The 24,257-nt window shown below is 39.1% G+C and overlaps 1 protein-coding gene across 3 annotated transcripts in view; it reads left to right on the top strand.

Moving 5' to 3' along the window:
- Nucleotides 1-14,873, top strand: part of IGF2 (insulin like growth factor 2) — a 42,066-nt gene extending 27,193 nt beyond the window's left edge. For 2 of the 3 annotated variants that reach the window (XM_075187890.1, XM_075187888.1), the window contains exons 3-4: nucleotides 6,277-6,443; nucleotides 7,180-14,484. In XM_075187890.1, coding sequence (XP_075043991.1) covers nucleotides 6,277-6,443; nucleotides 7,180-7,413 — 401 coding nt within the window. In that variant the 3' untranslated portion in view covers nucleotides 7,414-14,484. Of the gene's footprint in view, nucleotides 1-6,276; nucleotides 6,444-7,179; nucleotides 14,485-14,522 lie in introns of those variants that run through there. The other variant, XM_075187891.1, reaches the window with a different exon arrangement.
- Nucleotides 14,874-24,257: the final 9,384 nt, after the last annotated feature.

Raw genomic sequence — 24,257 nt, 5'->3', positions numbered from 1 at the left:
AGAGCATAATTTATGTATTCCATACTGATGTGTATATATTATTTGTATGAGTAAATTAAACATGTGAAAATTAAATTTGAACAAAGATATGGATAAATGGCACCCATTAAAAATCCATGTCCCCGTCATATGACTACTCTAATAAATCTTTTCCAGGGGCTCTCCTCTTCCAAAATCATCCTCTGGTCCTTCAGATATATACTATGGCCCAACTTGCTTCTAGTTTATCCATACAAAATTGGACATTATAGAGAAAAATGACTTTGAAGCCTATTTATTAGTCCTCACGTTTCTCCCCCTTTGATCATCATCCCTTTGGGTGACAATAAGTCATGCCAGGCAGCACACCCGATAAGAGTCTGTCCCAGGGGTGACTCTGCTTCACTAACAATTCAGGGCTCTGACCCGCAGTCTTTACTGTGCCTGTGTGACCTTAGGCCAGTACAAGATGAAAATTCTATGAGAAATGCTTTATGTAAATGTTGTTGCTAGGGCATGTTGTGTCTGCTATATACTGTTTTAGCATCCAAGGTAGAGATGCAGGTTAGTGAAACCACTCACCCCAGTTTGCTGGGATCTACCTGACATAACATGAGATAATAAAGTAAGATGACTCTACTAACTGTTATCAGATACTATTAGATTTCATTTAGAAGCCATTGCTTTGATTCCTTCCCAGGGCGTAGGTCTATTCTCAAGAGACCCTAGGCTCAGTTACACAACAATGCTAATCAAATTTGTAGTTGCAAGTACACCTCACACATGATATAAAAGTTGACCTTAATAATAGAAGATATGTATGTTTCTTATATTATTATAGGTGTTGGAGTCACACTATGTCGGGCCAGATTATATAAATCAGTTTAATCATAATGAAGATAAAAATCCATTTTATGAATAACCAGAGGCACTGTGATTGAGATTCGGTGTATACGCCTAAATTGAACATAAATCTGTATCTAGCAATGCCACTGTTACCTTCCTTGTGTATGAAGGGCGAATAGCTTCCCTTATACAGCATTTAGGGGCATATTCAATTCTCGGTGGAAACGCCGAAAATCTTGCGGGCGTGCGCGGAAAAAACGTTAATGCGGTAATTTACTTGCTGGATTTCAGCTCGCAGCTCCCTGAGCCGCGAGCTGAAATCCAGCTATCTATTACCGTATTAACGGTAGCAGATTCTAGCTGTTATTTTGAAGAATGCACTAAGTAAATAATAGCTAGAATCTGATTGGTTGCTATAGGCAACATCTCCACTTTTTCAAACCCGCAGTTTAGTAAATATACCCCTTGGACTTTTGGAGGGTAGATCTGGCCAATATTAATGAAGCTATTGAATAGTAAATCCTATGTCAATATGGATTGAATACCCATCAATGCAGCAGCTCGGTGGCTCTGTTCTATGTGTATTTATAGATAGAATACACAGAGATTGTGACCTTTATCATTTATAGATATATGTGTTTGGCAACATATATATTAAGTGAAAATAAATTCAATTCATCCATGAGATATATGGTCCCTTTAAACAGCAATGGCACCATCCGTACAAACCCCAAACGCATGTTTACATGACTTCACCCAGAAAAAAGTACCCTGAAAAACAGCAATAAAATAAACAATATTCTCCAAGCGTCAGACTGCTTTGATGGAGCTTAACAGGCAGTTTAAATCAATGCATTTTACTTTTGTTTGATAATTACATACTTATCCCAGTCTGTCCTTTGGCAGTTTGTAATTATAGAGAAAAACTGATTTAGAATAAAGATATGCATGGTTAACACAACGAAAATTCTAAACTAAAATCTTATTTGCTAAAAAAAACAACCAAAATGTATAAATATATCCCTTAATCAAACATAATTTTATGGCACATAAGAACCACTTTACCCACTTTGTAACTGCCCACATAATAAGATATATATCCCAAGTCGCTAGTGCTAACGCCACAACTTTAGTAGTACTAACTATTTAGAAGTAAGAGATCAATTTAAGTAACTTTGATAAAGTAAACAGTGAACCACATGGTCAAGAAATCCTTATGTAATAAGTAATAATGCATAACATCTGTAGCCCACGTATTTAATCAGGTTTTCAATATATCAGCATATCTTTATGAAGATTGAACATCGATGTGATACATCATAAGCTTTGATTAGCCCTGGAGAATGGCTCAGTGGTTAAGAGCACATAGCATAGAACACTCGCCTGCGATAGACTATTTAACAAGGATAGCAGCAGTACAAGTAACTTTGCAATCCTCCTTCTATTATTGCATCTCAGGATTGCAAAACGCATAAAAAAATGTTTTATTATTATAATAAAGCTTTTATTTCAAAGGACATTATTTTTTTACGTTTTTTAGTGTTTTAATCTTTTCTTTACAATTTTAATTTTTATTATTCATTTGTTAATTAGATAAATTGAAATTCCAAATCTGGGTTTTCAGTTCCACTGTATATGCATGGACTGGCTAATCCAGTCACACATATGCCAATGGTAAGTTAAATCGTAGGGGTAAATTTATCAAGCTGCTGGTTTGAAGAAGTGGAGGTGTTGTCTATGGCAACCAATCGGATTCTAGCTGTCATTTAGTAGAATGTACTAAATAAATGATAACTAGAATCTGATTGGCTACTTTTGGCAACATCTCCGCTTTTTCAAACCCACAACTTGATAAATTTACCCCTTAGAGTTTTGGACCAGTATCCCTCAGCTGCCTTGGCAAATGTTTAATGATAAATGATGGTGATAAATGGTTTTCACGGCAATAGAAAATCAACCCTATCACTTGATTTAATAAATAGACCCAATGGTACCAAACATATGAAATTCTGTCACCATATCCTCATCACTGAACCTGTACATGCGTGTTTGTCATCATTTCATTTCTATATTTTATAATAAATGCGATTAAAATATATTAGTATGTGGCCGTTCTAACATTTCACAAATACCTTTGTTTACTGTGTGCTTGCCAGCACGTATTGCAAAGGACTTTATACTTAACGGGATATCCATTGTATAAATTGTTTATTTTACACCATGTCTTGTCTAAGCTCTGTACAGATTTAGTAAAGACACTATGCTTGGTTTATCAAAGGGATGTTTCACTTTTTTTATTCCCATGGTAAAAAAAAAAGACTAATTCTGGACTCACAGTAACGAGGACTATTTTTTATTATAAAGAAAAAGGTCAAGAATTGGTCTCATTCATTTGTAAAACTATATTGATCTTAGGTTAGACGTTAGCAGAGGAAATGACGTCAACGGATACAGGAAATTAAGTTAACATATCAGAACTGAAGTAGCATGGTTTCAGTGGTTCACTAAAGCTACCGGTTCATTTGGAGATTCTGTGGGAGGGTGGGGGGGGGGACAAAGAATGATGATAAACTAACAAACAGAATCAACAAATCAAATTGGGGTATATGTGTATATTCTAATTCTAAAGATCCATATTGATTGGACCGTACAACAAATATGAGGTACATTTTTAAAGGGAAACATTGCAAACAAAGCACATTTTACTTATAAGGCAAGTTAGAGAATTAAACCATACTGCGGATTAATGCATGTAGTGGAATGGTCGATTACCGCAGAAAGATTGCAAAGATAGGCATCTGATTTACATACATAAGAAGATGCTTATCCGATGATCACTAGTTCAGTTATTTATTTAGGGTTCTATAGAAAATACATTTAGATAGTAACTATTATTATTATTATTATCATCATTTATTTATATAGCGCCACTACTTCCGCAGCGCTGTACAGAGAACTCACTCACATCAGTCCCTGCCCCGTTGGAGCTTACAGTCTGAATTAGCCTACTAGTATGTTTTTGGAGTGTGTTAGGAAACTAGAGAACCCAGAGGAATCCCACGCAAACATGGGGAGAACATACAAACTCCACACAGATAAGGCCATGGTCGGGAGTTGAACTAATGACCCCAGTGCTCTAAGGCAGAAGTGATAACCACTGAGCCACCGTGCTGCCCCATAACTACAGGTCAATTTGAAAACTAAAACTGCTCTCAGTGTTCACTGAATATTGAATTGTAAGTCCAATGATATAATTGACGTATAGATCATAAAAGGGTTAACATACTAAAGCAGAGTTGATGGAAAAGAGCTGACTGAGCTTAGTGTGACACCCCCCTATCCAAGAGTGAAATCCAAGCCTCTTGTTTACATGGCTTACTCTGCTGGTATTTGAGCTGAGGGACATGAATATTTATCTGAAATCTTCAGGCTAGGAGTAGGAGGATAGGTGTCCTGAGGAGCTAAAACTACAACATTACATAAAGTTAGAACACCTATGCAGATACTTTCATCAGAGTGCCAAGTCACCTACTGTAATTTGCATGAAATCATTTTTATTTATAAAAGGTCAGCTGTCTGATCGGTGGCCCACCAGTCAGACGCAGCCCTCTAATGCTATTGGTGGCCCTATTACTGCGATATGTTATCTTGTATTTGACTATTGCCAATAAAAAATGGATATTTACTTTGCACTAGAGAGAGAACAAAGGCCGCATTTCCAAGAATATTGTTCTTGCAAGAGATGAAACATTCTACTAGTCCAGGGCATTCCAGTCTGTGTGGCCAATGTCTAAGTTAGTCTGGCTCTGATTAACTAGCAGTACTGCTGTGTGTGTGTACTATGCTATTCTCTTCCTACTTTTGTCTAGTGCTGGCCACATATGCAGCAATACGAATGCCGATATTTGCAAATTGGCGCAACGTTAAGATGTATACGGCAACCGAACAAGTTGTTTTTTTCTATGTATGTCCACACACCAATTTGCCGAACGATTGCTGTTGAACTCTGTGCCCTGTCATCTGCTGACAGCAATGACAGGCCTCTCTGTGATTCGGCTCCTGGCATTCCCGCATTTAGGCCTACAGCTGGATCAGACCATATTAAATGCATTATTCAGCAATGGTTTTGGTAGAACATGGGTTCAGCAGGGATGGACAGTCACTAACCATGGTAATAAGTAGCTGTGGGAGGTGAATGGAGGCCCTTCAGGAGAAGCCTGACAAAAGCCTGAAGGGAAAGAATATGTGACTGTTTTTCATCAGAATGACTGGAGGTAAATTTATCAAGCTGCGAGTTTCCAGTGGGTTGGAAAAGTGTAGATGTTGCCTTTAGCAACCAATCAGATTCCAGTTATCATTTGTGTAGTGCTTTCTACAAAATGACAGCTAGAATCTGATTGGTTGCTATAGGCAACATCTCCACTTTTCAGTCCCGCCAGAAACTCGCAGTTGGTTAAATTTACCACAGGAAGTACAAATATTTACTGTATTAGTAATATCCCATTATAGAGCTAAAATATATAAAATGTAGGCCCAGAGTTGTGTAAAGGACATATAGGCCCAGGCCTAGGGGCACAGGCTTTGCCCGGAATGGCAGGCTGCCCCTTTAAGTTTTCACTGGTAGTTTATAATTCAGTATTTTTATGCTTATATCTTATTTTAGATATTATATATATGCATTGTAGAGATTGAGAACATTTATCTCGGGTGGAGCAGTGGGAAAGCAGCCTAGGGTGGCAAAAACTTAAAATCTGTCCTTTCTGTCTCTACAGTGTAAGAAGATAGGCTGCTTAGTATAAAGTATTCTTTTCATGCTCACAACAACAGCCTAATTCTTTTTTTTTTACACTGGTGTATAATGATCAAAGAACCTTTCATGCATTGTGTAGCACAGAGTTTCTGCTTTTATTGTCTGATATGCAACACACTATGCTGGGAACCACCTCTGTCCCATAAAATGGGCACAGTTTAACACTTGGTATCCCGGCAAAGTGGTGTAGCAGGCTGACCCCGTCACAACGTAATATCCATTCCCATGGTAGCATTCTGAAAGGGTTATGGATGTGTATGTAAACAGGAAGGTACAATGCCTCTGGTTTGTACTAAAGACAAATATAGTCTACAAATAAAAGATGCAAAGAAAATCAGGTCAGACTGTTTTTTTGATGGTATTTAATGTTAAAACATACTTGCCCACTCTCCCGGAATGTCCGGGAGACTCCCAAATTCCAGGTAGGTCTCCTGGACCACCAAGAGAGCAGCCAATTCTCCCGCGTCCTGCCCGCTTAATTGTAAAGTATGCTGGATCGGGCCAAAATGATGCAAATTGCGGTTCCGCGCTTGCAATTCACCTCCTCTCCAGGCTCTACCGGAGGGAGGAAGTATAAGTAACCAAGTGTATGTTAGAATATCTTTAGGAAATATTAACAGAAATGTTTTGGTTTCTTCTAGAAAAGAATACTGGGCGCTCCAATCGCAGATATAGCAGAGGGATCGTGGAGGAATGTTGCTTCCGTAGTTGTGACTTAGAATTATTGGAGACGTACTGTGCAAAGCCAGTCAAGAACGAGAGAGACCTTTCCACAGTGCCTGCCACAGCAATGCCACCTCTGAATAAGGTGAGTGGGAAGGTGTCATGTTCAGGAGGTTGTTCTCAATCTGTTTAAGAGATCTGCTGAGTCAACAGTAAAATGTCAGTACTTAAATTGAGATTTTGCAAAGGATGAGGGCATGGAGAGTTATGCCAAAGCTTTGTTAACCTTGCATTGTTTCTAGATCTTCTGACTGTCAAATAAAAAAGAAAATGTATCTCAACAAAGAAATAAAATTCCAAGGGGGGGATTCAGTTGCTGGCGATATGACCACCGGACACCACCGTGATGTCCAGCTGCGCCACATTGTCGGCTAATGCGGTTCAGAATTTCTGCTCAAGAGGAGATTTGAGAAAAAAAACCCAAATTGACTTCTCGCTTAAGATAGCTTTTTTCCGTTCTTAATATATATTTTGTACATTTAACTACTCTGATGTTTGTTGAAGGGATCTATTTATTTAGATCTGGTGATAGAACTGATTTTCTAATACCGCTGATTGCGTCTCTTGCTTCAGTGCCTGATCAGCTGCATTCTCCTTAATATAGATTAAGCAGCCCACAACATGGTGAACTCCAGTCTGTGTAGACATTGAGAGCACCTGCCTAATATCCTTTATTGCTGTACATTTGTATTCTCTTTGACTACTATAATTGTCTGGCTATTTCATCAATTGAATAGCTTTTACTACAGGACAGTTAAGTCACTACGAAATGTACGTGTAGACCAAAGTCTGATAATGATTATGCCTTCTCTTTCCCGTAGGACATGTATCACAAGCATTCTCACACAAAGTTCTCCAAATATGACATTTGGCAAAAAAAGACCACTCAGCGCCTGAGAAGAGGGGTCCCTGCCATTGTTCGTGCTCGCCATTATCGGTGGCAGGTGCAGCAAGTTGAAGAATCTCAGCAGGTCCTATCACATCGGCCACTAACTACTTTACCCGTGAAGCAACCTCGCCCTGTTCATCAAGGCTTGGAGACCATCCACAATTGAGCCGGGAACCATTTCTAAGCAGCATTCCATTGCCTTCAATTTCTGTTTCTAGATTCTGTTTGTCTTTCTTCTGTTATCTCTGAACGGGAGGAAGAACAAGCCGAGCGACAGAAGTGGAGCCGATACAGCTTCACGTAACAACTCAAGGCAGAGTAAAATTAGCAAAATGAAGAGACGCCAATCCAGGAACAACATTGTTTTTGGTGGGAAATTTTTCTGTGGAATTTTCGTGTCACTTTCTATGTTCCTTTTTTTTTTTTTTTTTTTACTGCATTTCAAACTACACTATATGTGTGTATATGTGAACTTGTATGCAAAGACAATAATGTATTTGTGTATACACACACACAAATATGCAAAAAAAAAAAATTAAATCGGGCGCAGCAAGGCCTAATCGTGCAACTAAGGAAAAACAAAATGTTTTTCCCCCGTGGAAGTATTGTAAAAATTCCATCCAAATAATTATTTTAAGGATGGAGAGGGGAAAAGCTGAGCGGAAAAAGAAAATTTCCCTCTGTTTCTTACAACTTGTTTTACACACTTTTACACTTTTTTATGTCTTCTATATTTTCTTACAGTATTGTATGTCAATGTCCAATATCATTTGCACCTTTATTCTGCCTGGAAAGATTTCTAAGGGCATCTAGGGTTTTTAAGGTTTTTATTTTCTTGACCCCCTTTGTGTTACCAAGTCCTGCAACATTATGCTTCTCAATATATTGCAGTTATTGGTATTATAGGGGTCGAGTGCAATATTCCAAATGTATTTGCACCTTTTACTCATTGAGAACTAAGAAAGAAAGGAGGGGAAGTAGGCAGAATGCTTTTTTTAAAAAATTTGTGTGGGAGTGCTGTCTGCTTTGCACATATGCCACAGATTACAATGATTTTTATATATGTATAATATATATATTATATTACTTTTTTTTTGCAAAAAGTAAAAAAAGTCAAGCACTATTTTTTATGGGATATTCTTTTTTTTTTTGTATAGCAGTGAAAGAAGGGGGTGTGATATTTTAAATACGACATCCACTGGTGTTAAAGTAGAAGGGAAGATCTGGAGTGAGATTTCGGATGTAGCCTAGGGTTCATAGAACTCGAAAATCATTCAATGTTGGCTTCTATAGAATGAATTAATGAATCCTACAAGGCTTCCATAGAATGAATAGATTAATTTACATTGAACTTGAAAAAAAACAATGCTTTTCGTTTTAGGAAAAGTATTACTTTTTTCCCTCCTCTGAATTGTGTAGATGGTGTTACTTAAAATTAAAGCCATTCACTTACACTCACAAGAATATGTAATGTTGCTGTACAGTCATTCACGGGCTGTATGTAGGGGAAAAGGGAATCACATTGTATCATATATTTTCAGTTAGTCGCACCCATAAATAACCAATTTATTTAGTACATACTTATATAGACTGTTGACTATATGTAGCTTATGTGCTACCACCTCACCCAATTGAAATAGCCATATGGACTTTTAAGCAAGGTTATATTACATGCAGCACTGAATATTTTTGAACGCATTTTTTTCTATGATTAAAACAAATCTTTCTCTTTTCACAATTTTATTCTTATTCCAAATCAACCAAATACCCATTTTAGCCTGGGAAGAATAGGGCACATAAATGATAAAGGTTCGTTTTAAATTTGAGTAGATCAAAGAATTTGCTCCAGAATGAAACTTTGGTCTGGTCACATTGCTGTAATTAAATGTTAAAAGGAAGGAAGGAAGGGGCAGGCTGGGCCGGGGGGCTGGGGGGCATCGGTTCCCCAGGCCCCTCAGAGTGACCGCTGTTCGGGCCGCACAGGCAGCCGTCATCAATGACACGGCCGCATCGCGTGTCATGTCATGTGGCCGCCTGTGCGCCCCCCGGGCTGCATGTTGTCAGCCCGCGCCTGGGCCAGATCTTACTTAACTATTGTTTAAAAAGCCACTAAACCTTCATTTGCTTTCCTAAAAGTAGCAGCACCTGCTGTACAAATGCATGTTTATGTCCTGAAGTCTGCACACTAGCATTAAGCCCGCACTACGTAATATACGAAAACAGTTCTCTAAGGTGGCCCCGTATCCTAGATGGACCTTCGATAGCTGCTACACGCTGCCGTTTTACCTGGGGCTATGCGGGGAGCAGCAGATTAGGAAATATTTTACTAGGTGGTAGCGCGGCTTTAAAGAGCTGATAGAATAATGTTATAGAAAATTTGTAATACTGCAACGCTTTAATGGACAACTTTTTTTTGTACTGTGTGGCTCTACAGAATATGCATTTTATCCATTTTTTCCTATTTCAAAACTATTACGCACTTATGTGCAAACTATGGATTAAAATGTACTGTTGATCCATAGCACTGCATTGCTGATGGCACAGCATGTTGCACGCTTGTTTTGGCATTGACCAGTATGAACACTACCTAGACATTATTGAGTATAGCATGTTTGATTGTGAAACTCTGATACGTGGTAATATGTGACTGATAAATCTATCAATTGACACTGATTTATCTGCACCTCAGACTTATTAGCCCATTTACTAACAAGAGGTTAACTAGGTAGTAGCTCTGCTAATTGTAGGACAGCCAATAATGCTGTTAAAGTGTACTTGTTGTCGTCATGCCTTAGATGCAGCAGTTTGAACCAATGTTCATGTAGAAGTAGCTTATAAATTCACTAGGACGTAGTGCCATCACCGAGACACTTCTTGACTAATATTCATGAGCCCTGACTAATATTCATGAGCTCTGACTAATATTCATGAGCTCTGACTAATATTCATGAGGCACTGTTATCCAATGAATTGCTACGCTGCATTTTCATAGGCTGCATACTAATCCATTCCCCCAAAATGGCAGATGCCACTGTATGCAAGGGACAGGTGCATTTTAAAGATGTTAGAACAGGTATGGTCAAGTTTAGCACCTAACTAGTTGGGAAATGGTAAAGTGCCAACGATTGACCATCCCTAGAGGGAATCTCACTTTTATTCAGTGATGGTACATTATTTCATCTGGAATAAAAATATATGTGCATTCCTACATCAGCATGTTCAGTTGTAAAACACATTAGCTGGGGTATACATTAAAGAGGTTGATTAGTTACACTTTTAGCTCACCAGTCATACTGTCCTTTTTTCAATACATTTTAATCATTTTACATAATCACTATACAACACTATAGTTAATATTAATATTTAAAGGGGGCCTGTCATCTCCACATAGTGGAGACAGCCATTTTGTTGGATAAATAATATTCATGAGAATGTAGCCTGTCAACTTCATAGGATCCAATACATCACATATATAAGCCTCATGAATATTACTCAGGCACTGCCTCAGTGATGTCACTGGTTCTTAGCAAATTGATAGGTTGCATCCTGGGCTACCGGTTCAGCCCACGATTTGGATGCTTCCAAGGTGTGTAAATGACATGGCCTTCAAGGATAATATTGCCAGATGTAGCACCTGTGGATTTTGATGTAGGTTACACGCATTAAAGATTTCTCATGGCTTGGCATCCTATGACTTTTGTCTGTGTTTACCGGATCTTTGACGGAGATTATTAATTTCTATGACAAATTCGCTGTAAGGACACACTGGTTATTTTCTAATGCAAGAAGGACCTTAGGACTTAGTTTATGGTATTTCTGGTCCTTCTTACATCTGAAAATCTGTCTGTGTGTACTAACAAAGCATTCTCCATAGAAATCAGTGTTCTCTATTAAAGATCCAATCAGCCTGAGTTCACCACGCAGCTGGGCCTAGCTAGATGCCAACGCATGAAAAATATCTTGCAGCCTATGACATTGTTTGGATACCGCTGATATGTCACCATTTAAGTAACTTTTCTTGAGGCTTACAGATGTCTTCTGGATTAACATGCAAGGGTTAAGTGCCAAGGTGGGGGCAGCTGCTATCATAGGTCTATTCGCTCTTATTAGTCGAAACGCTCTTATTAGTCTAAACGCTCTTGTCCTTCTTGCAAAAATTACAATGGAGGATATATGTATAAAAAAGGAAAAGGAAATGACTTTTGCAGTTACATTTTAATTTTGCTTCCCAAATTTGAGACAATGTTCTAATTCAACTACCAGAATGCTTTCTGAATCTGTCTCCCTTCACCTTCCCACCTTGCCACTATAAACCGAAGCACAGATACAAAGGCAAATAGCTAAAAAAACAACAGCTATACATATACCATGAAGGGAAGGTACTTTTGGTGTACGGTTGAATCAGGAATACTTTTCTGGTGATAGATCCAGTTGAAATATATGTGTGTGTCTTTAACATCCTTGCTGATTAATGAACAAAAAGTGCTGTAAAAAGAATTGAATTGTAATATACAGATTTAGGGTACATACACACAGGCGTAATTACTAATTGTAAACATCTTGGCCATCACCTAGCTGTAAACAGAGGACAAATAGAATCGTGTGTCCTTAAACTGAACAAAGCAGAATAGAGCATCGGGGACACATTAAGTATATGTGTGCAGCTGATGCTGTACAGACTCACTATTCACAATAGGGACCAATGATCCCTATTTGAAGCTCTCTATGTCTGTGTTTATCTACTCTTATGCTGGGAATGCACACACAATGCTAGCTGTTGGTCATTTGGGTATGTAAATACACTCATCGTCATTAGCTAGTTTTGTTGTGTGGTTGATGAAGATTCCACAAGACTATACTGAAAGTGCATCTGTGCCTTACACACAGTGGAGTCAGGCATTTTCTGGTCTGAACCAATATTCATAAGAATGTCACCTACCAGTCCTTTATTCACTAGTGCCTCAATTATGTCTATAGTTTCCAGGGTATCTTCTCATGAATATTGCTTTAGTCAATAAAATTTGACTTTGTGTAAGGCATAGTTACACTACTTAAGGGCTCAGACAAATGGGCGTTGAACAAAGGCTTGTACTTTGAAGACTATGGTTAAAAACAAGTTGCAATAGGGTATGCACCTACGATTAAAGTTGTCTGAAATTAAGCCTCCCCCCCCCCTTTAACATGCTGCGAATATTCTAGAACTAGAATATTTCACAGCAGTTTGGCCAAATCTGCATAGTGTAAGGAATAAGATTATGTGCTAGATTTACTAAGCTGCGGGTTTGAAAAAGTGGGTATGTTGCCTATAGCAACCAATCAGATTCTAGCTTTCATTTATTTAGTACTTTCTACAAAATAACAGCTAGAATCTGATTGGTTGCTATAGGCAACATCCCCACTTTTCAAACCTGCAGCTTAGTAATTCTAGCCCTATATCTGTTCTCCTTCCACTATAGTAGTACTTTGTTTACCTTCACAACTACACCTTGTGGTAAGAGCGGCAATTTCCACAATTTACTTCAATTACAGAATTGTGTTAATCCAGAAGTTTATTACTTTAATAAGAATGTTGGAGGTCATTGGCTGAGTCTGTAGTACATTGATGTCAGCTATATAATTATCAAAGCAGATAACTAGGTGGTACTGCCCCTTTATTGTTCTTTTATTTTCATTTTATTTTTGTTTTTGCTTTGCTGCCTTATCTGTACCATATAAAAAAAAAAATGGGAAGACTACTTGAATTGTACAATATTTCATATCACAGATGATGAGCACGGGAGAATTTGAGACAGGAGGGCTCCATAAGCGGAGATGGGAGGATGTAATTAGGTATTTTTATTGTGTAATCTTTTTTTTTTTTTTTTATATGATATTAATATTATTTCCTTGCAATGTTGAGCCATGATACATTTTGTAAAAAAAACAACAAAAAAGAAAAAACAAACATGCGAACAAAGGAGAAAGGTAAAACTTACATTGCAATATGATGGACACAAAGAAGGAAAGATGAACAACATTATTTATTGATGTTACAAAACGAGGAGGGAATTTAAGAATGGCGAATGGAGTTTAACTAAAGTGTGTGAAATCAAATGAGAAAGAGAAAGCAGCATTTTAATGAATTATTTTGTACTTTTAGTTTCTAGGACTTTGTAAATGCTTTTTACCAAAAAAAAAATAAAAAAGGCAAAAAAAAAATGATCAAGAAAAATCGTCAAAAACAAAAAACGGCAAAAGACACACTGAAAATTACTTTGCTGGCTGCCTTTCACAAAATATGTTTCCGACATAACAACTATTTTATAAACGCAAACATAAAAACTAACAAGCGAAAAAACAAACAAACAAGTATGGGTAGCGGGTCTGAGCCATTTGAAGAACTCTGCTATTTCTTTGAAGTTTGTGTTTGTTTCAGTTTAAACAGCAATGCAAATAATGTCTTTTCTTCAGGTTTGATATTGAGTACATATGCATTCACTGTTGGTGACGCTGATGCTTGCATTACGTGGCAGTGTCTTATTGCAGGGACTGTCAAATATTTGTGTTCTTGGTCTTATCAACATGGTATCTCAGATTTTGTTTGATTTTTTTTTTGGGAGCAGATTTAGGAAGCTGAATGGAAAACACCAACTTCATAATTCTGCAGTCACTTCATTATAAAGCATCTATCATCACCTTGTACCATATTCTATACATTACATTGCAAAACAGTTAAAGGACTTTTATCTATAATTCATGCGCAAAAACAGCATCTCTGTCAGGTTATTTTTTACTGAGACGTTTATGTTTTCATTTTCCTAGATTCTGCTAAATCTTACTGTACATTGTTATGTCACAATATTGTATCATACACTTTCTGCCTTATTGGAAAAATTAAAGCAAAGCAATTATTGATGCAAGCAGTTGTAAAGGGTTTATATGTTACAGAGCCAAAGTGCAGCCATGTTGTCACCATTTAGAGGCTTCTATAGAACTGGAACTTCCACTATCATGTGGATCGAATTAGTGGCCTCTGCACTATATGAAGGAAATGCATTATTGCTGTCACTGGACTTTTGGCTGTTCATGTTCTTAAGTGATGGATTGTTTTATGGCAACGCTGTGGTACTTTTTTGCCATGGCTTGCCCAAACTCTGCACTCAGCATAGTATGCAACTTAATCGCCCAGATTCTGCACCTATTGTACTTATTTTGTAATATCATATCAATAAAGCAAATCTACCATACCATGAGGAAACAGTCTTTGTTTATTCTGTTATGTTTCTCTGTTCACAGATTATACATCACATACCGGGGAAATTTATGAAATCTGGTGCACAGATAATAGCACCCTTTTCTAGTACAGTTTATGGAATTAAATCAAATATATGGTTGCTATTGGTTACAGCTGGTTTTTTAACCTGCTGCATAGATATCTATATGTGCACAATGTGTCATAAATGCCTTTTACTAAATTGTCAATGTCCATGTTTTTCATGGAAATGATCTGCAAGAGTCCTAATAAAAATGGTGTCCATGGAAAGATGTGTAGCATGACTTAATGTATAGGATTCTTTAATAAAAAAATAAAATGTTTTTTTTTTCCTACCTATTAAGGTATTGTCAGATGGCAAGTAATATGCTGTGTTTAGTTACTCCTGGAATCTAAAGGTAGTTACATAGACGTCTTCCAGGAACTTATGATACAGGACCTGTGCAATCACCAACATAAAGATTTATCACATAGGAACTTAACTAAAAGAGAGAAACTAGCCCTTAAAACCCTAGAAGCTAACAAAGATGTAGTTATCAAACAAGCTGATAAGGGAGGGTACATTGTTCTTATGAATAGGTCCAATTACATTAAAGAAGCACAGAGACTCCTTGAGGAGCAGGTGTCTTATACATTACTTAGTCATGACCCAACAGAGGAATATGTTTCCCTCCTTAGGGAGGTCTTACTAAAAGATTCTACACAAAACTACTAGACAAAGATGAATTTCAATACCTTATGATTAACAATTCTATTATACCCATATTCCACTTCCTCCCTAAAATTCATAAAAATCTTGAAAACCCCCCGGGTAGACCTATCATAGAGGGCATAGATTCTCTCACCTTTCACATATCAGAATATGTGGACATCTTTTTACATAAGTATGTAAATAAACTTACATCATATCTATCTATATTACAACAAGCATTTTACAACTCTTTGAAACCTTTTGTTGGAAGCCCGAATACCCATGGGTTACAATAGATGCACAATCTTTGTACACCTCTATCCAACACCAAAACGGAGTGGAAACCTGCAAGGAATACTTAAATTCGGATCCTGATCTTAGTATAGAACTCAATTTTATCTGTGAATTAATGACTTTTATCCTCACACACAATTATTTTAAATTCTTAGATAAATTTTATCTCCAGAGAGTAGGGACAGCTATGGGCACCATTTTCGCACCAAGTTTTGCGAACCTTGTGATGGGAGGGTGGGAACAACAATACATCTATGATCCCAACCCATACTCAGAAAACATAGTCCTTTATAAAAGGTATATTGATGACATCATACTCGTGTGGAATGGCAATACTGAATGTCTTAATCAATTCCTCCTTATCTAAACACTAATGAATATAACCTCACATTCACAGCGAAATCTGATACCTCACAAGTGGAATACTTAGATTTAATCTTGATGAACACAGGCAACACAGTCACTACAAAACACTTCATTAAAACAGTAGATACAAATAGCTACCTACATTTTATCCTACCTCACCCATGTTATCAATGTTCCTTCTCCTCCCTTAGTTTTGTTCGTATAGATGGACATACAATCTTTACAAACAAAAACAAATTTTTAGTTTTTAATGGAACTATTCTTTATATTGCCTGCATAAAGTGAAACGTTGGTTAGTACACATTGTGGTTAGCATTTTCACTTAAAAAATCATAAAAATGTTGCAAATAATAATGAGATTGCATTATAGATAATTTAAAAATAGGTATTCAAAATGTCATAGTGAAAATGAAAAGCTAAAGTAGTGGACTTATTTATTAAAATCTTGTTGCTACATAGTGAAAAAAACAATAACATATATAAAACTTGTGAAATTTAGTATTTAGGCATAAGTCTTATATTAAATGCTTTTTAAACTTTCACACTATGGTCACAACTATAAGCATAAAATTATATTGTTTAGCAATATTATTATTATTTATTTATAAGACGCCACAAGTTCCGTAGCGCCGGTTAGAGAAGTAAGTAACAAATAGATGAGGTAATACATATAAGTAGCACAGATGAGTGTGAGTAATGCTATGGAGACTCACACAGAGTGCAGCAAAAGACGTGACAGGACGAATGAGGGAGTCAGTAGACAGACGTGGTACATTAGGTAGAGAGGACCCTACCCGCAAGAGCTTACATTCTACAGGGAGGGGTGGTGAGAGACAGTAGGAGCAACTGGGAAAAGATGGAGATGGCAGGCGAGGAAGAGGAGTTGATGGATAGAATGATTAGTAGGTGGTAGGATAGGCGAGCTTGAAAAGGTGAGTTTCGAGTGAGCGTTTGAAGGACTGAAGGTTGGGGGAGAGTCGAGTGAGATGGGGTAGGGAGTTCCAAAGATTAGGGGCAACACGGCAGAAGTCTTGGAGGCGAGCATGGGAGGAGGTAAGGAGAGGTGAATTGAGGTGGAGGTCAGAGGCAGAGCGGAGTGGCCGATTAGGTATGTACCTCGAGACAAGGTCACAGATGTAAGAGGGAGAAGTGTTGGTAAGGGCTTTGTAAGTGAGGGTAAGGAGCTTGAACTGAATTCTGAAAAGGATAGGGAGCTAATAAAGGGATTTACGCAGAGGAGAAACAGAAGAGGTGCGGTGGGAGAGGAATATGAGCCTGTCCACAGCATTCTGTAAGGATTGAAGGTCAAAAATGTTAGAATCAGGAAGGTCAATGAGAAGGAGGTTACAATAGTCGAAATGAGAAATGAGTGAATGGACCAGGATTTTGATTGCTTCCTAAGAGAGGAAGGGACGGATTTTCGTGATGTTACAGTGGAGGAAGTGGCAGGATTTGGTGAGGGACTGGATATGAGAGGTAAAGCTGAGTGCTGAGTGCTGAGTCAGGGTGACTCCAAGGCAGCAGGCTTGGGTGACAGGAGAAATAGTGATGTTGTCAACCAAGAGGGAGATATTGGGAGGGATAGCAACACTGGCAAGAGGAACGATGATGAGCTCAGCTTTGGAGATGTTAAGTTTCAGGAAGTGCTGTGACATCCAGGTAGTTATAGCAGAGAGACAGATAGATACTTGGTTTAGGAAAGAGGGAGAGAGGTCAGGGGAGGAAAGTTGGATTTGTGTGTAATTAGCATAGAGGTGGTATTGGAAGCCAAATAAGTGAATAAGTTCCCCGAGAGAGGTAGTGTAGAGAGAGAAGAGCAGAGGGCCAAGTACAGAGCCTTGTGGGACTTTAATAGAAAGGGGAAGAGGGGGGGGAGGAAGAATCAGAAGCAGATTGAAATTCGGGATCAATTTAGATAAAACCAGAACAGACAGATTAGAAGATGGAAACGTAAATTTAGGGGTTAAATGGATCAGTTTAACCCATACCCTAAGTAACGAATACTTGTCAGAAAGAGATTTGCACAGGGTCTGGACTTACTATCCAACCACAGCAAGTCCACCAAATGGGACAGATGAGAGGAGTACTGTTCAATGGAGACACAGGGCTTAACAGGGCGTGGAGCTAACCAATCCCTGAGTTGATCTAATAATCAGACCATCTGGTAGAATTCCAATTTTGGAGAGGCCATACCCCCTTTCAATTCGGACCTTGTCATTTTAATTAATGTTTGCTACTTTAGGGCATTTACCCCTCCAAGTAAAATCTGAAGATACTTTATAAAATTTATTAGTAAAATGATGGGAGCAACGATAAGGAATGGATCGGAACATTTTTGGGAAAAGAGTAATTTTAACCGCTGCAATCCTACCTAACCACAACACTTCATAGTTGAACCTCAACTTCGTTAAGGTCATAAATTGAGTCAGCAAAGAAGTATAGTTACTAACAACAGAATCAGAGGGGGGCTGACATATATGAATACCAAAATTGATCAAGGAAGTTACTACCAAATTTCTCCTAGATAGATTCTTGATAGTCCAAGGGTATAGCTAAGGCTAAAATGTCAGATTTAGCTTTGCTAAGTTTGTAAAAAGAGACTTTAGCGTATTCTTTAAGGATAAGTTGTATGGTTGGCAATGAGCTTTCAGGTTCAGACACAAATAACATCACATTGTTTGCAAAGACACATCATTTGTGGCACCTGTCACCTATAAAAGAGCCCACCAAACGGGGAGACTGGTGCAGTTTCTCAGCTAAAGGTTCGATTGCAAATGCAAATATGAAAGGGGATAGTGGACATCCCTGGCAGCTGCCATTAGTAGTATCAAACTGACCAGACAAGAAGCCATTACTAAAGATGCACGCCAAAGGATTCAAGTACAATGTGGAAATAGCATTCCAGAACAAAGCATCAAAGCCAAAGTTGGACAGGACAGAAGGCATATAGCCCCAGTGCAACCTTCCAAAGTAAGGAAAGTAATAACAGGGGATCTTGATGGAGAAGATGATATGCAACTATATCAAATACCCACCTAACATTATCCGTGGCCTGCCTACCATGTATAAATCCCACCTAATCTATTGAAATCAACTGGGGGATAACTGGGTTTAATAGTGTTGCAATAATTTTGCTGAAGATTTTGATATCAGAGTTTAACAACACAATAGGCCAGTAATTTTGACAAACAGGAGTATCTTTGCCCGGTTTAGGAATAGAAATAATTTTAGATTCAAACATTTCTTTAGGGAATGACCTAGCTCAGCTCGAAATACAAGATAAAAGTTATTTGTGAAGCCACCAGGGCCTGGCGCTTTAACTTATTTTATAGACTTGATGGTTTCTCGACCCGCTCAACAGTCCACGGAGATGACAATGAGGCCACCACATCTGAGGAAATCTAGGGGAGCGTCATAGAGTCCAAAAAACAACATATAGAACCCTGTGTGGGTTGCGGGGTGGAACTATCGGTTTGCAAACTATACAAGCTTTCATAATAACTAGCAAGTTTGCTTGATATATGTAAGGGATTCAAAAAATGGTGGCCACGGTGGAGTCAGAGGAGAATTTAATACAGTTAATAGCATTTTTCCCCCTAAATTAGCGAGCCAACAATTTACTGGCTCCATTTCCAAGAGTGTAAAATTTTTATTGGCAACGGGCTACGACACTATACACTTGGCTCATAGCTAAGGTATGTAACTTATGGCAGATATTAGCGAGTTCAGTTTTAATACAGGTATGAGGAGGCCACTTATGGCGAGATTCCAAGATCAAGAGTTGATCTTCAAATGTTTCTCTTTTTCAATATCACGATTTTTGAGGCTAGAGGAAGCCTGAATCACCACACCCTGCATTACAGTCTTCAGCTCGCACCAATAATTGGGCAAAGACCTGTCCTCCGACTTGTTGGTTTGCATGTAAGAATAGAGCCCATTCGACATAATCTGAACGCCTTCAGGCATTTTAGCACTATTGTCAAATCACTCAATGCTCAGCTCCCCTTCAATTCTGGCTGGCAGCAGTAAGAGGAGCTCAGCAGGTCAGTGTAGGGTCCTATTGCGCATGTGTGAGTCAGCTTGCCGGCTAGAGCATGCGCATTGGAACTGGAAGCTTGAACATGGGCTTCCAGTTCCAGATTCCTTGATAAAGGAATAATTATAGATAAATTAATAAAAAAAGGTTTTAAATAAAAAACTTAAAAAAAACGCTTTATTTAAATAAAGCATTTTTTCAGCTATCACCTCTTGCTATCATCATGCTAAGACAGCAATAACAATAGGACTGTGGCAGTACTTGTAACGGTGCTGTCCATAATAAATAGGCTTCCCCATACTTAGCCGGAGGCCACTGGCGAATGCTATTGACAATGATAGTCTTCACGGGCCAGGAGCTTGGACGAAGAGACCCCCTAAGTCCGTTTTTTTACACCATTTGTACTTTTGAGAGAAGGAGGATAATCTAAAAGCCAAAAGTTACTTTCACACAGTGGTGGAACTGCTCCTAGTAACTAGCGAGTTTAATTTTAATTAGTGGTCTTAGTCAAAACCATCCTGTCTCCAAGTTAGAAAATGTGCTAATGAGATTGTTTTAGAGAGAATTAGCCACAAATTACTTTTGGACCTAAAGCTCCTGCTGATCATGATCAACATCTGATATCTCAGATGGTGATCGGGACTGTTGGAAAATGGTTTTGGACATTGACCACAATTTGACCATATATTTATGCTCCATAGAATCCGAACATGTATGTGCCCCATAAGATCTGCTCAGGTATGGGTATTATACGACAGACTTTTTCACGGAAGATATTGGTCGTTATCCAGTACATGGTTTGAAGCTACTGCCATAGTCTCCACATCTTTGGTTTATCTACATCCTTCTAGCCACCGCACTATACTTGGCAGCTCCTATCAGTCCCCTCAGTCCGGGATACCTTTTGAGCTCAGTAGAGTTTGTCACTACACACCACAGTGCATCAAACAGGTCTGTGCCCTGTTCATCAAAGCACAATAGTGTTTATGTTTGTGATAGAGTGTGGAGGAAATAATTCATCACACTTAGGTTTGACTAACACTTCAGGATAAAAGTAAACAGTACATTTCACCAGTTTGCGGTATTATGGAAGTCATAATTGGGGCAGCACAGTGGCCTAGTGGTTAGCACTTCTGCCTCACAGTACTGGGGTCACGAGTTCAATTCCCGACCATGGCCTTATCTGTATGGAGTTTGTATGTTCTCCCTGTGTTTGCGTGGGTTTCCTCCGGGTGCTCCGGTTTCCTCCCAACACTCAAAAAACATACTAGTAGGTTCATTGGCCGCTATCAAAATTGACCCTAGTCTCTCCCTCTCTGTCTGTCGGTCTGTATCTCTCTCTGTGTCTGTGTGTGTGTCTATATTAGGGTATTTAGACTGTAAGCTCCAATGGGGCAGGGACTGATGTGAATGAGTTCTCTGTACAGCGCTGCGGAATTAGTGGCGCTATATAAATAAATGATGATGATGATGATGAATAGCCATCCCATGACTCCTATTTTAGAGAAGTCCAATTCACTACCTGTGATCATTGATGAAGCAGTGATAGGACAGTTACTCTCCTCTTACACAGAAAGTTGCTGGAAGCTCTGCTAAAGTGCTCAAGCTAAATTACTATGGATAAGCAATTTTTAGAAATTTTGATAGAGAAGAAACAGTCATCCAACTAGATGTAACTCCAAAAATTGTCTGTCTCACCAACTGCATCTGAGAAGTACATAACCCCTCTCTCCCCAAAATATCATTATGCTGTGAGGGACAATGCATTTTTTCATACTGTAAGTGAAAACGATTCAATACCAAAAGTGCCATGGCTAGCAATTTCCCATCACCTATATTCTTGCAAAAAGCAGCAAGAGAGCTTCCAATCCAAGACTGCAAATCATAAATTAGCTAAAAGGCTAACCACCATTCCAAGCTGAAATTTGTATAGATTTTTTTTAGCGTTATATAAATAACGGGAATGGCCAAGTGTGTAGTGTGTGCACAAAGAGTTGCTGGAGTTTGCCAGGAAACAGTAAATGTAGGCCTTGATCCTATATATTGAACAACATCAAGATTTTCTTTGGAAGAAAAACGCAAGACTGACAATTACATTGTCACTCATCGGACTGTGAGTGCTACTTCTCGTGTGTTTAGGAACCGTGGCCGTCCACCATCCTGAGGGTCTGCGCATGTGCAGCCCTTTCAACCCTTCAGTACATGTTCCTTTTAGTTAATTGGCTGATCAGGCAACACTCCCTATTTAAAGCACCTGAGGTCAATACCTCGTTGCCTGATCTTGGAGTCTCATTCCTCATGAGCCTCTGAAGGTGTTCCTGTGTTTCCTCGTGTATTAACCTCCTGCTGATCCTGTTGTTCGTTTGTGGTTTCCAGACCACTTCAACTCTCCTGTGTTTCATCGTGACTGCACCAGCTGATTCCTATCCGCTGCCTCCGTGTATCTACAGTATCCTGCTTATCTCAACTCTCCCGTGTTTCATCGTGACTGCACCAGCTGATTCCTATCCGCTGCCTCTGTGTATCTACAGTATCCTGCTTAGCTCAACTCTCCCGTGTTTCATCGTGACTGCACCAGCTGATTCCTATCCGCTGCCTCCGTGTATCTACAGTATCCTGCTCACTTCAACTCTCCCGTGTTTCATCGTGACTGCACCAGCTGATTCCTATCCGCTGCCTCTGTGTATCTACAGTATCCTGCTCACCTCAACTCTCCCGTGTTTCATCGTGACTGCACCAGCTGATTCCAATCCGCTGCCTCCGTGTATCTGCAGTGTCCTGCTCATCGCAACTCTCCAGTACTCCTCGTGTCTGCAGCCAGCCGATCCGCTGCCCCCGTGCTTCTACAGTGTTCCTGCTGGTGTCAACTCGCCTGTCTGCATCGGATCAACGCTCCGCTGCTTTAATCTCGGCTAGACCGCCTCAGCTCTCCTGTGTTCTCCAGGTGTCCAGTTCTATATACTACTGCTTCCTGAGTATTGTTTATATCCTTGCTGGTCTACCTACTGTGCGCTGCACCTACTTGGTTACCGCTTCCACCCTCCTGGGACTTCGTATCCTGCCGGCCTCCAGCCGTTCAGGTATCCCTGCACCTCTCACTGACAGCCTGCTCTCCTGAACCACGGTATGCATACTTCTCATTGACTGTGCTGGTGTATTGCATATCTAGCTGGACTGAGTTGTTCTCCTCTGGAGTTTCCTATCCACTGAGACTATTGCCATCATTTGACTGTGTTACCTTTTAGCCTGGATAGTTCTTGTGACTTTGTATATTTGTGCAGTGCTGCTCAGTTATTACTATTTTGTGCATATCATCGTGGGATCAAGTTCAGTGTGCCCGTGTATACTCTGCATTGCATTTATCTCCCCGTGCTCCTCCTCACATATATATTTCAGTGGTACAACTTGCTAGAGGCAGACCACTGTTCCCTGTTTCCTGAGTCACCAGTTTCCAGTATCCTTTCACATAGCAGTGGTACAACTTGCTAACACAGACCACTGACTTCCCGGATACCTTCACCTGGATTCCATTCCCTCACCTAGACAGCGGTACAACTTGCTATACGCAGACCGCTGACTCTCATCACCTCCTCGTTACTCCTGGACATTCCTCCTCACTATAGCAGTGGTACAACTTGCTACCCGCAGACCACTGACTACCCTCACGTTTCCTTGTCCATCCAGCTCCTCGTGTACAGTTATCTATATATTACCAGTGCTGCTAGTCATAGACTTTCCACGAGCATTCTCTTACCATCTGCTGTTTCCTGTTCCGTGATCACCCCGCTACCAGAGTACCATATTACCACCTATACTGCTCTGGTAAGTCCATCATCTGGTGATACCTGGGTAAAGACTCCTAGTGCCCGTGACATACATACATCCACTCTGTTGTCTATTAACGAACAGCAGGTCAGTACCAAAGATGATAAAGGTTCTACTAAGTCAGTACTAGCATCAGTGATCATGTCCCTAGTTTTATCAATTAATTTTTAAAGTGTTTAAAGAAAGAAAAAAAAATCAGTTGTGGTGCACCATAATATATATGGTAATGTACCTCATGCTATTTTATGCACTAGAAACCTTAAGGAATTGCCATGCCAGTACCCTATTTTCTTCAAATGCAATACTATGCATATAGCAGCAAACATTGTGAACAGTTGAAGGAAAATCATGATTTTATCAAAATTTCTCTCGCAACCATTCTAAAATAAAACACATACACTAAGCAGGATGTTGAATTCAGGGAAATAGTGGTTTGAAATAACTTAAAAGCATTAATAAACTGTACATTAAAAGATTTACAATGCAATAAAAAGAATACATGTAGCAAGGCTGTCTGGGAAGCCAGGACATCAAGTTTCCATGGAA

The sequence above is a fragment of the Mixophyes fleayi genome, chromosome 10 (assembly GCF_038048845.1).
Source record: "Mixophyes fleayi isolate aMixFle1 chromosome 10, aMixFle1.hap1, whole genome shotgun sequence".
NCBI lineage: Eukaryota > Metazoa > Chordata > Amphibia > Anura > Limnodynastidae > Mixophyes > Mixophyes fleayi.
This window is presented reverse-complemented; position numbering and strand designations above follow the sequence as displayed.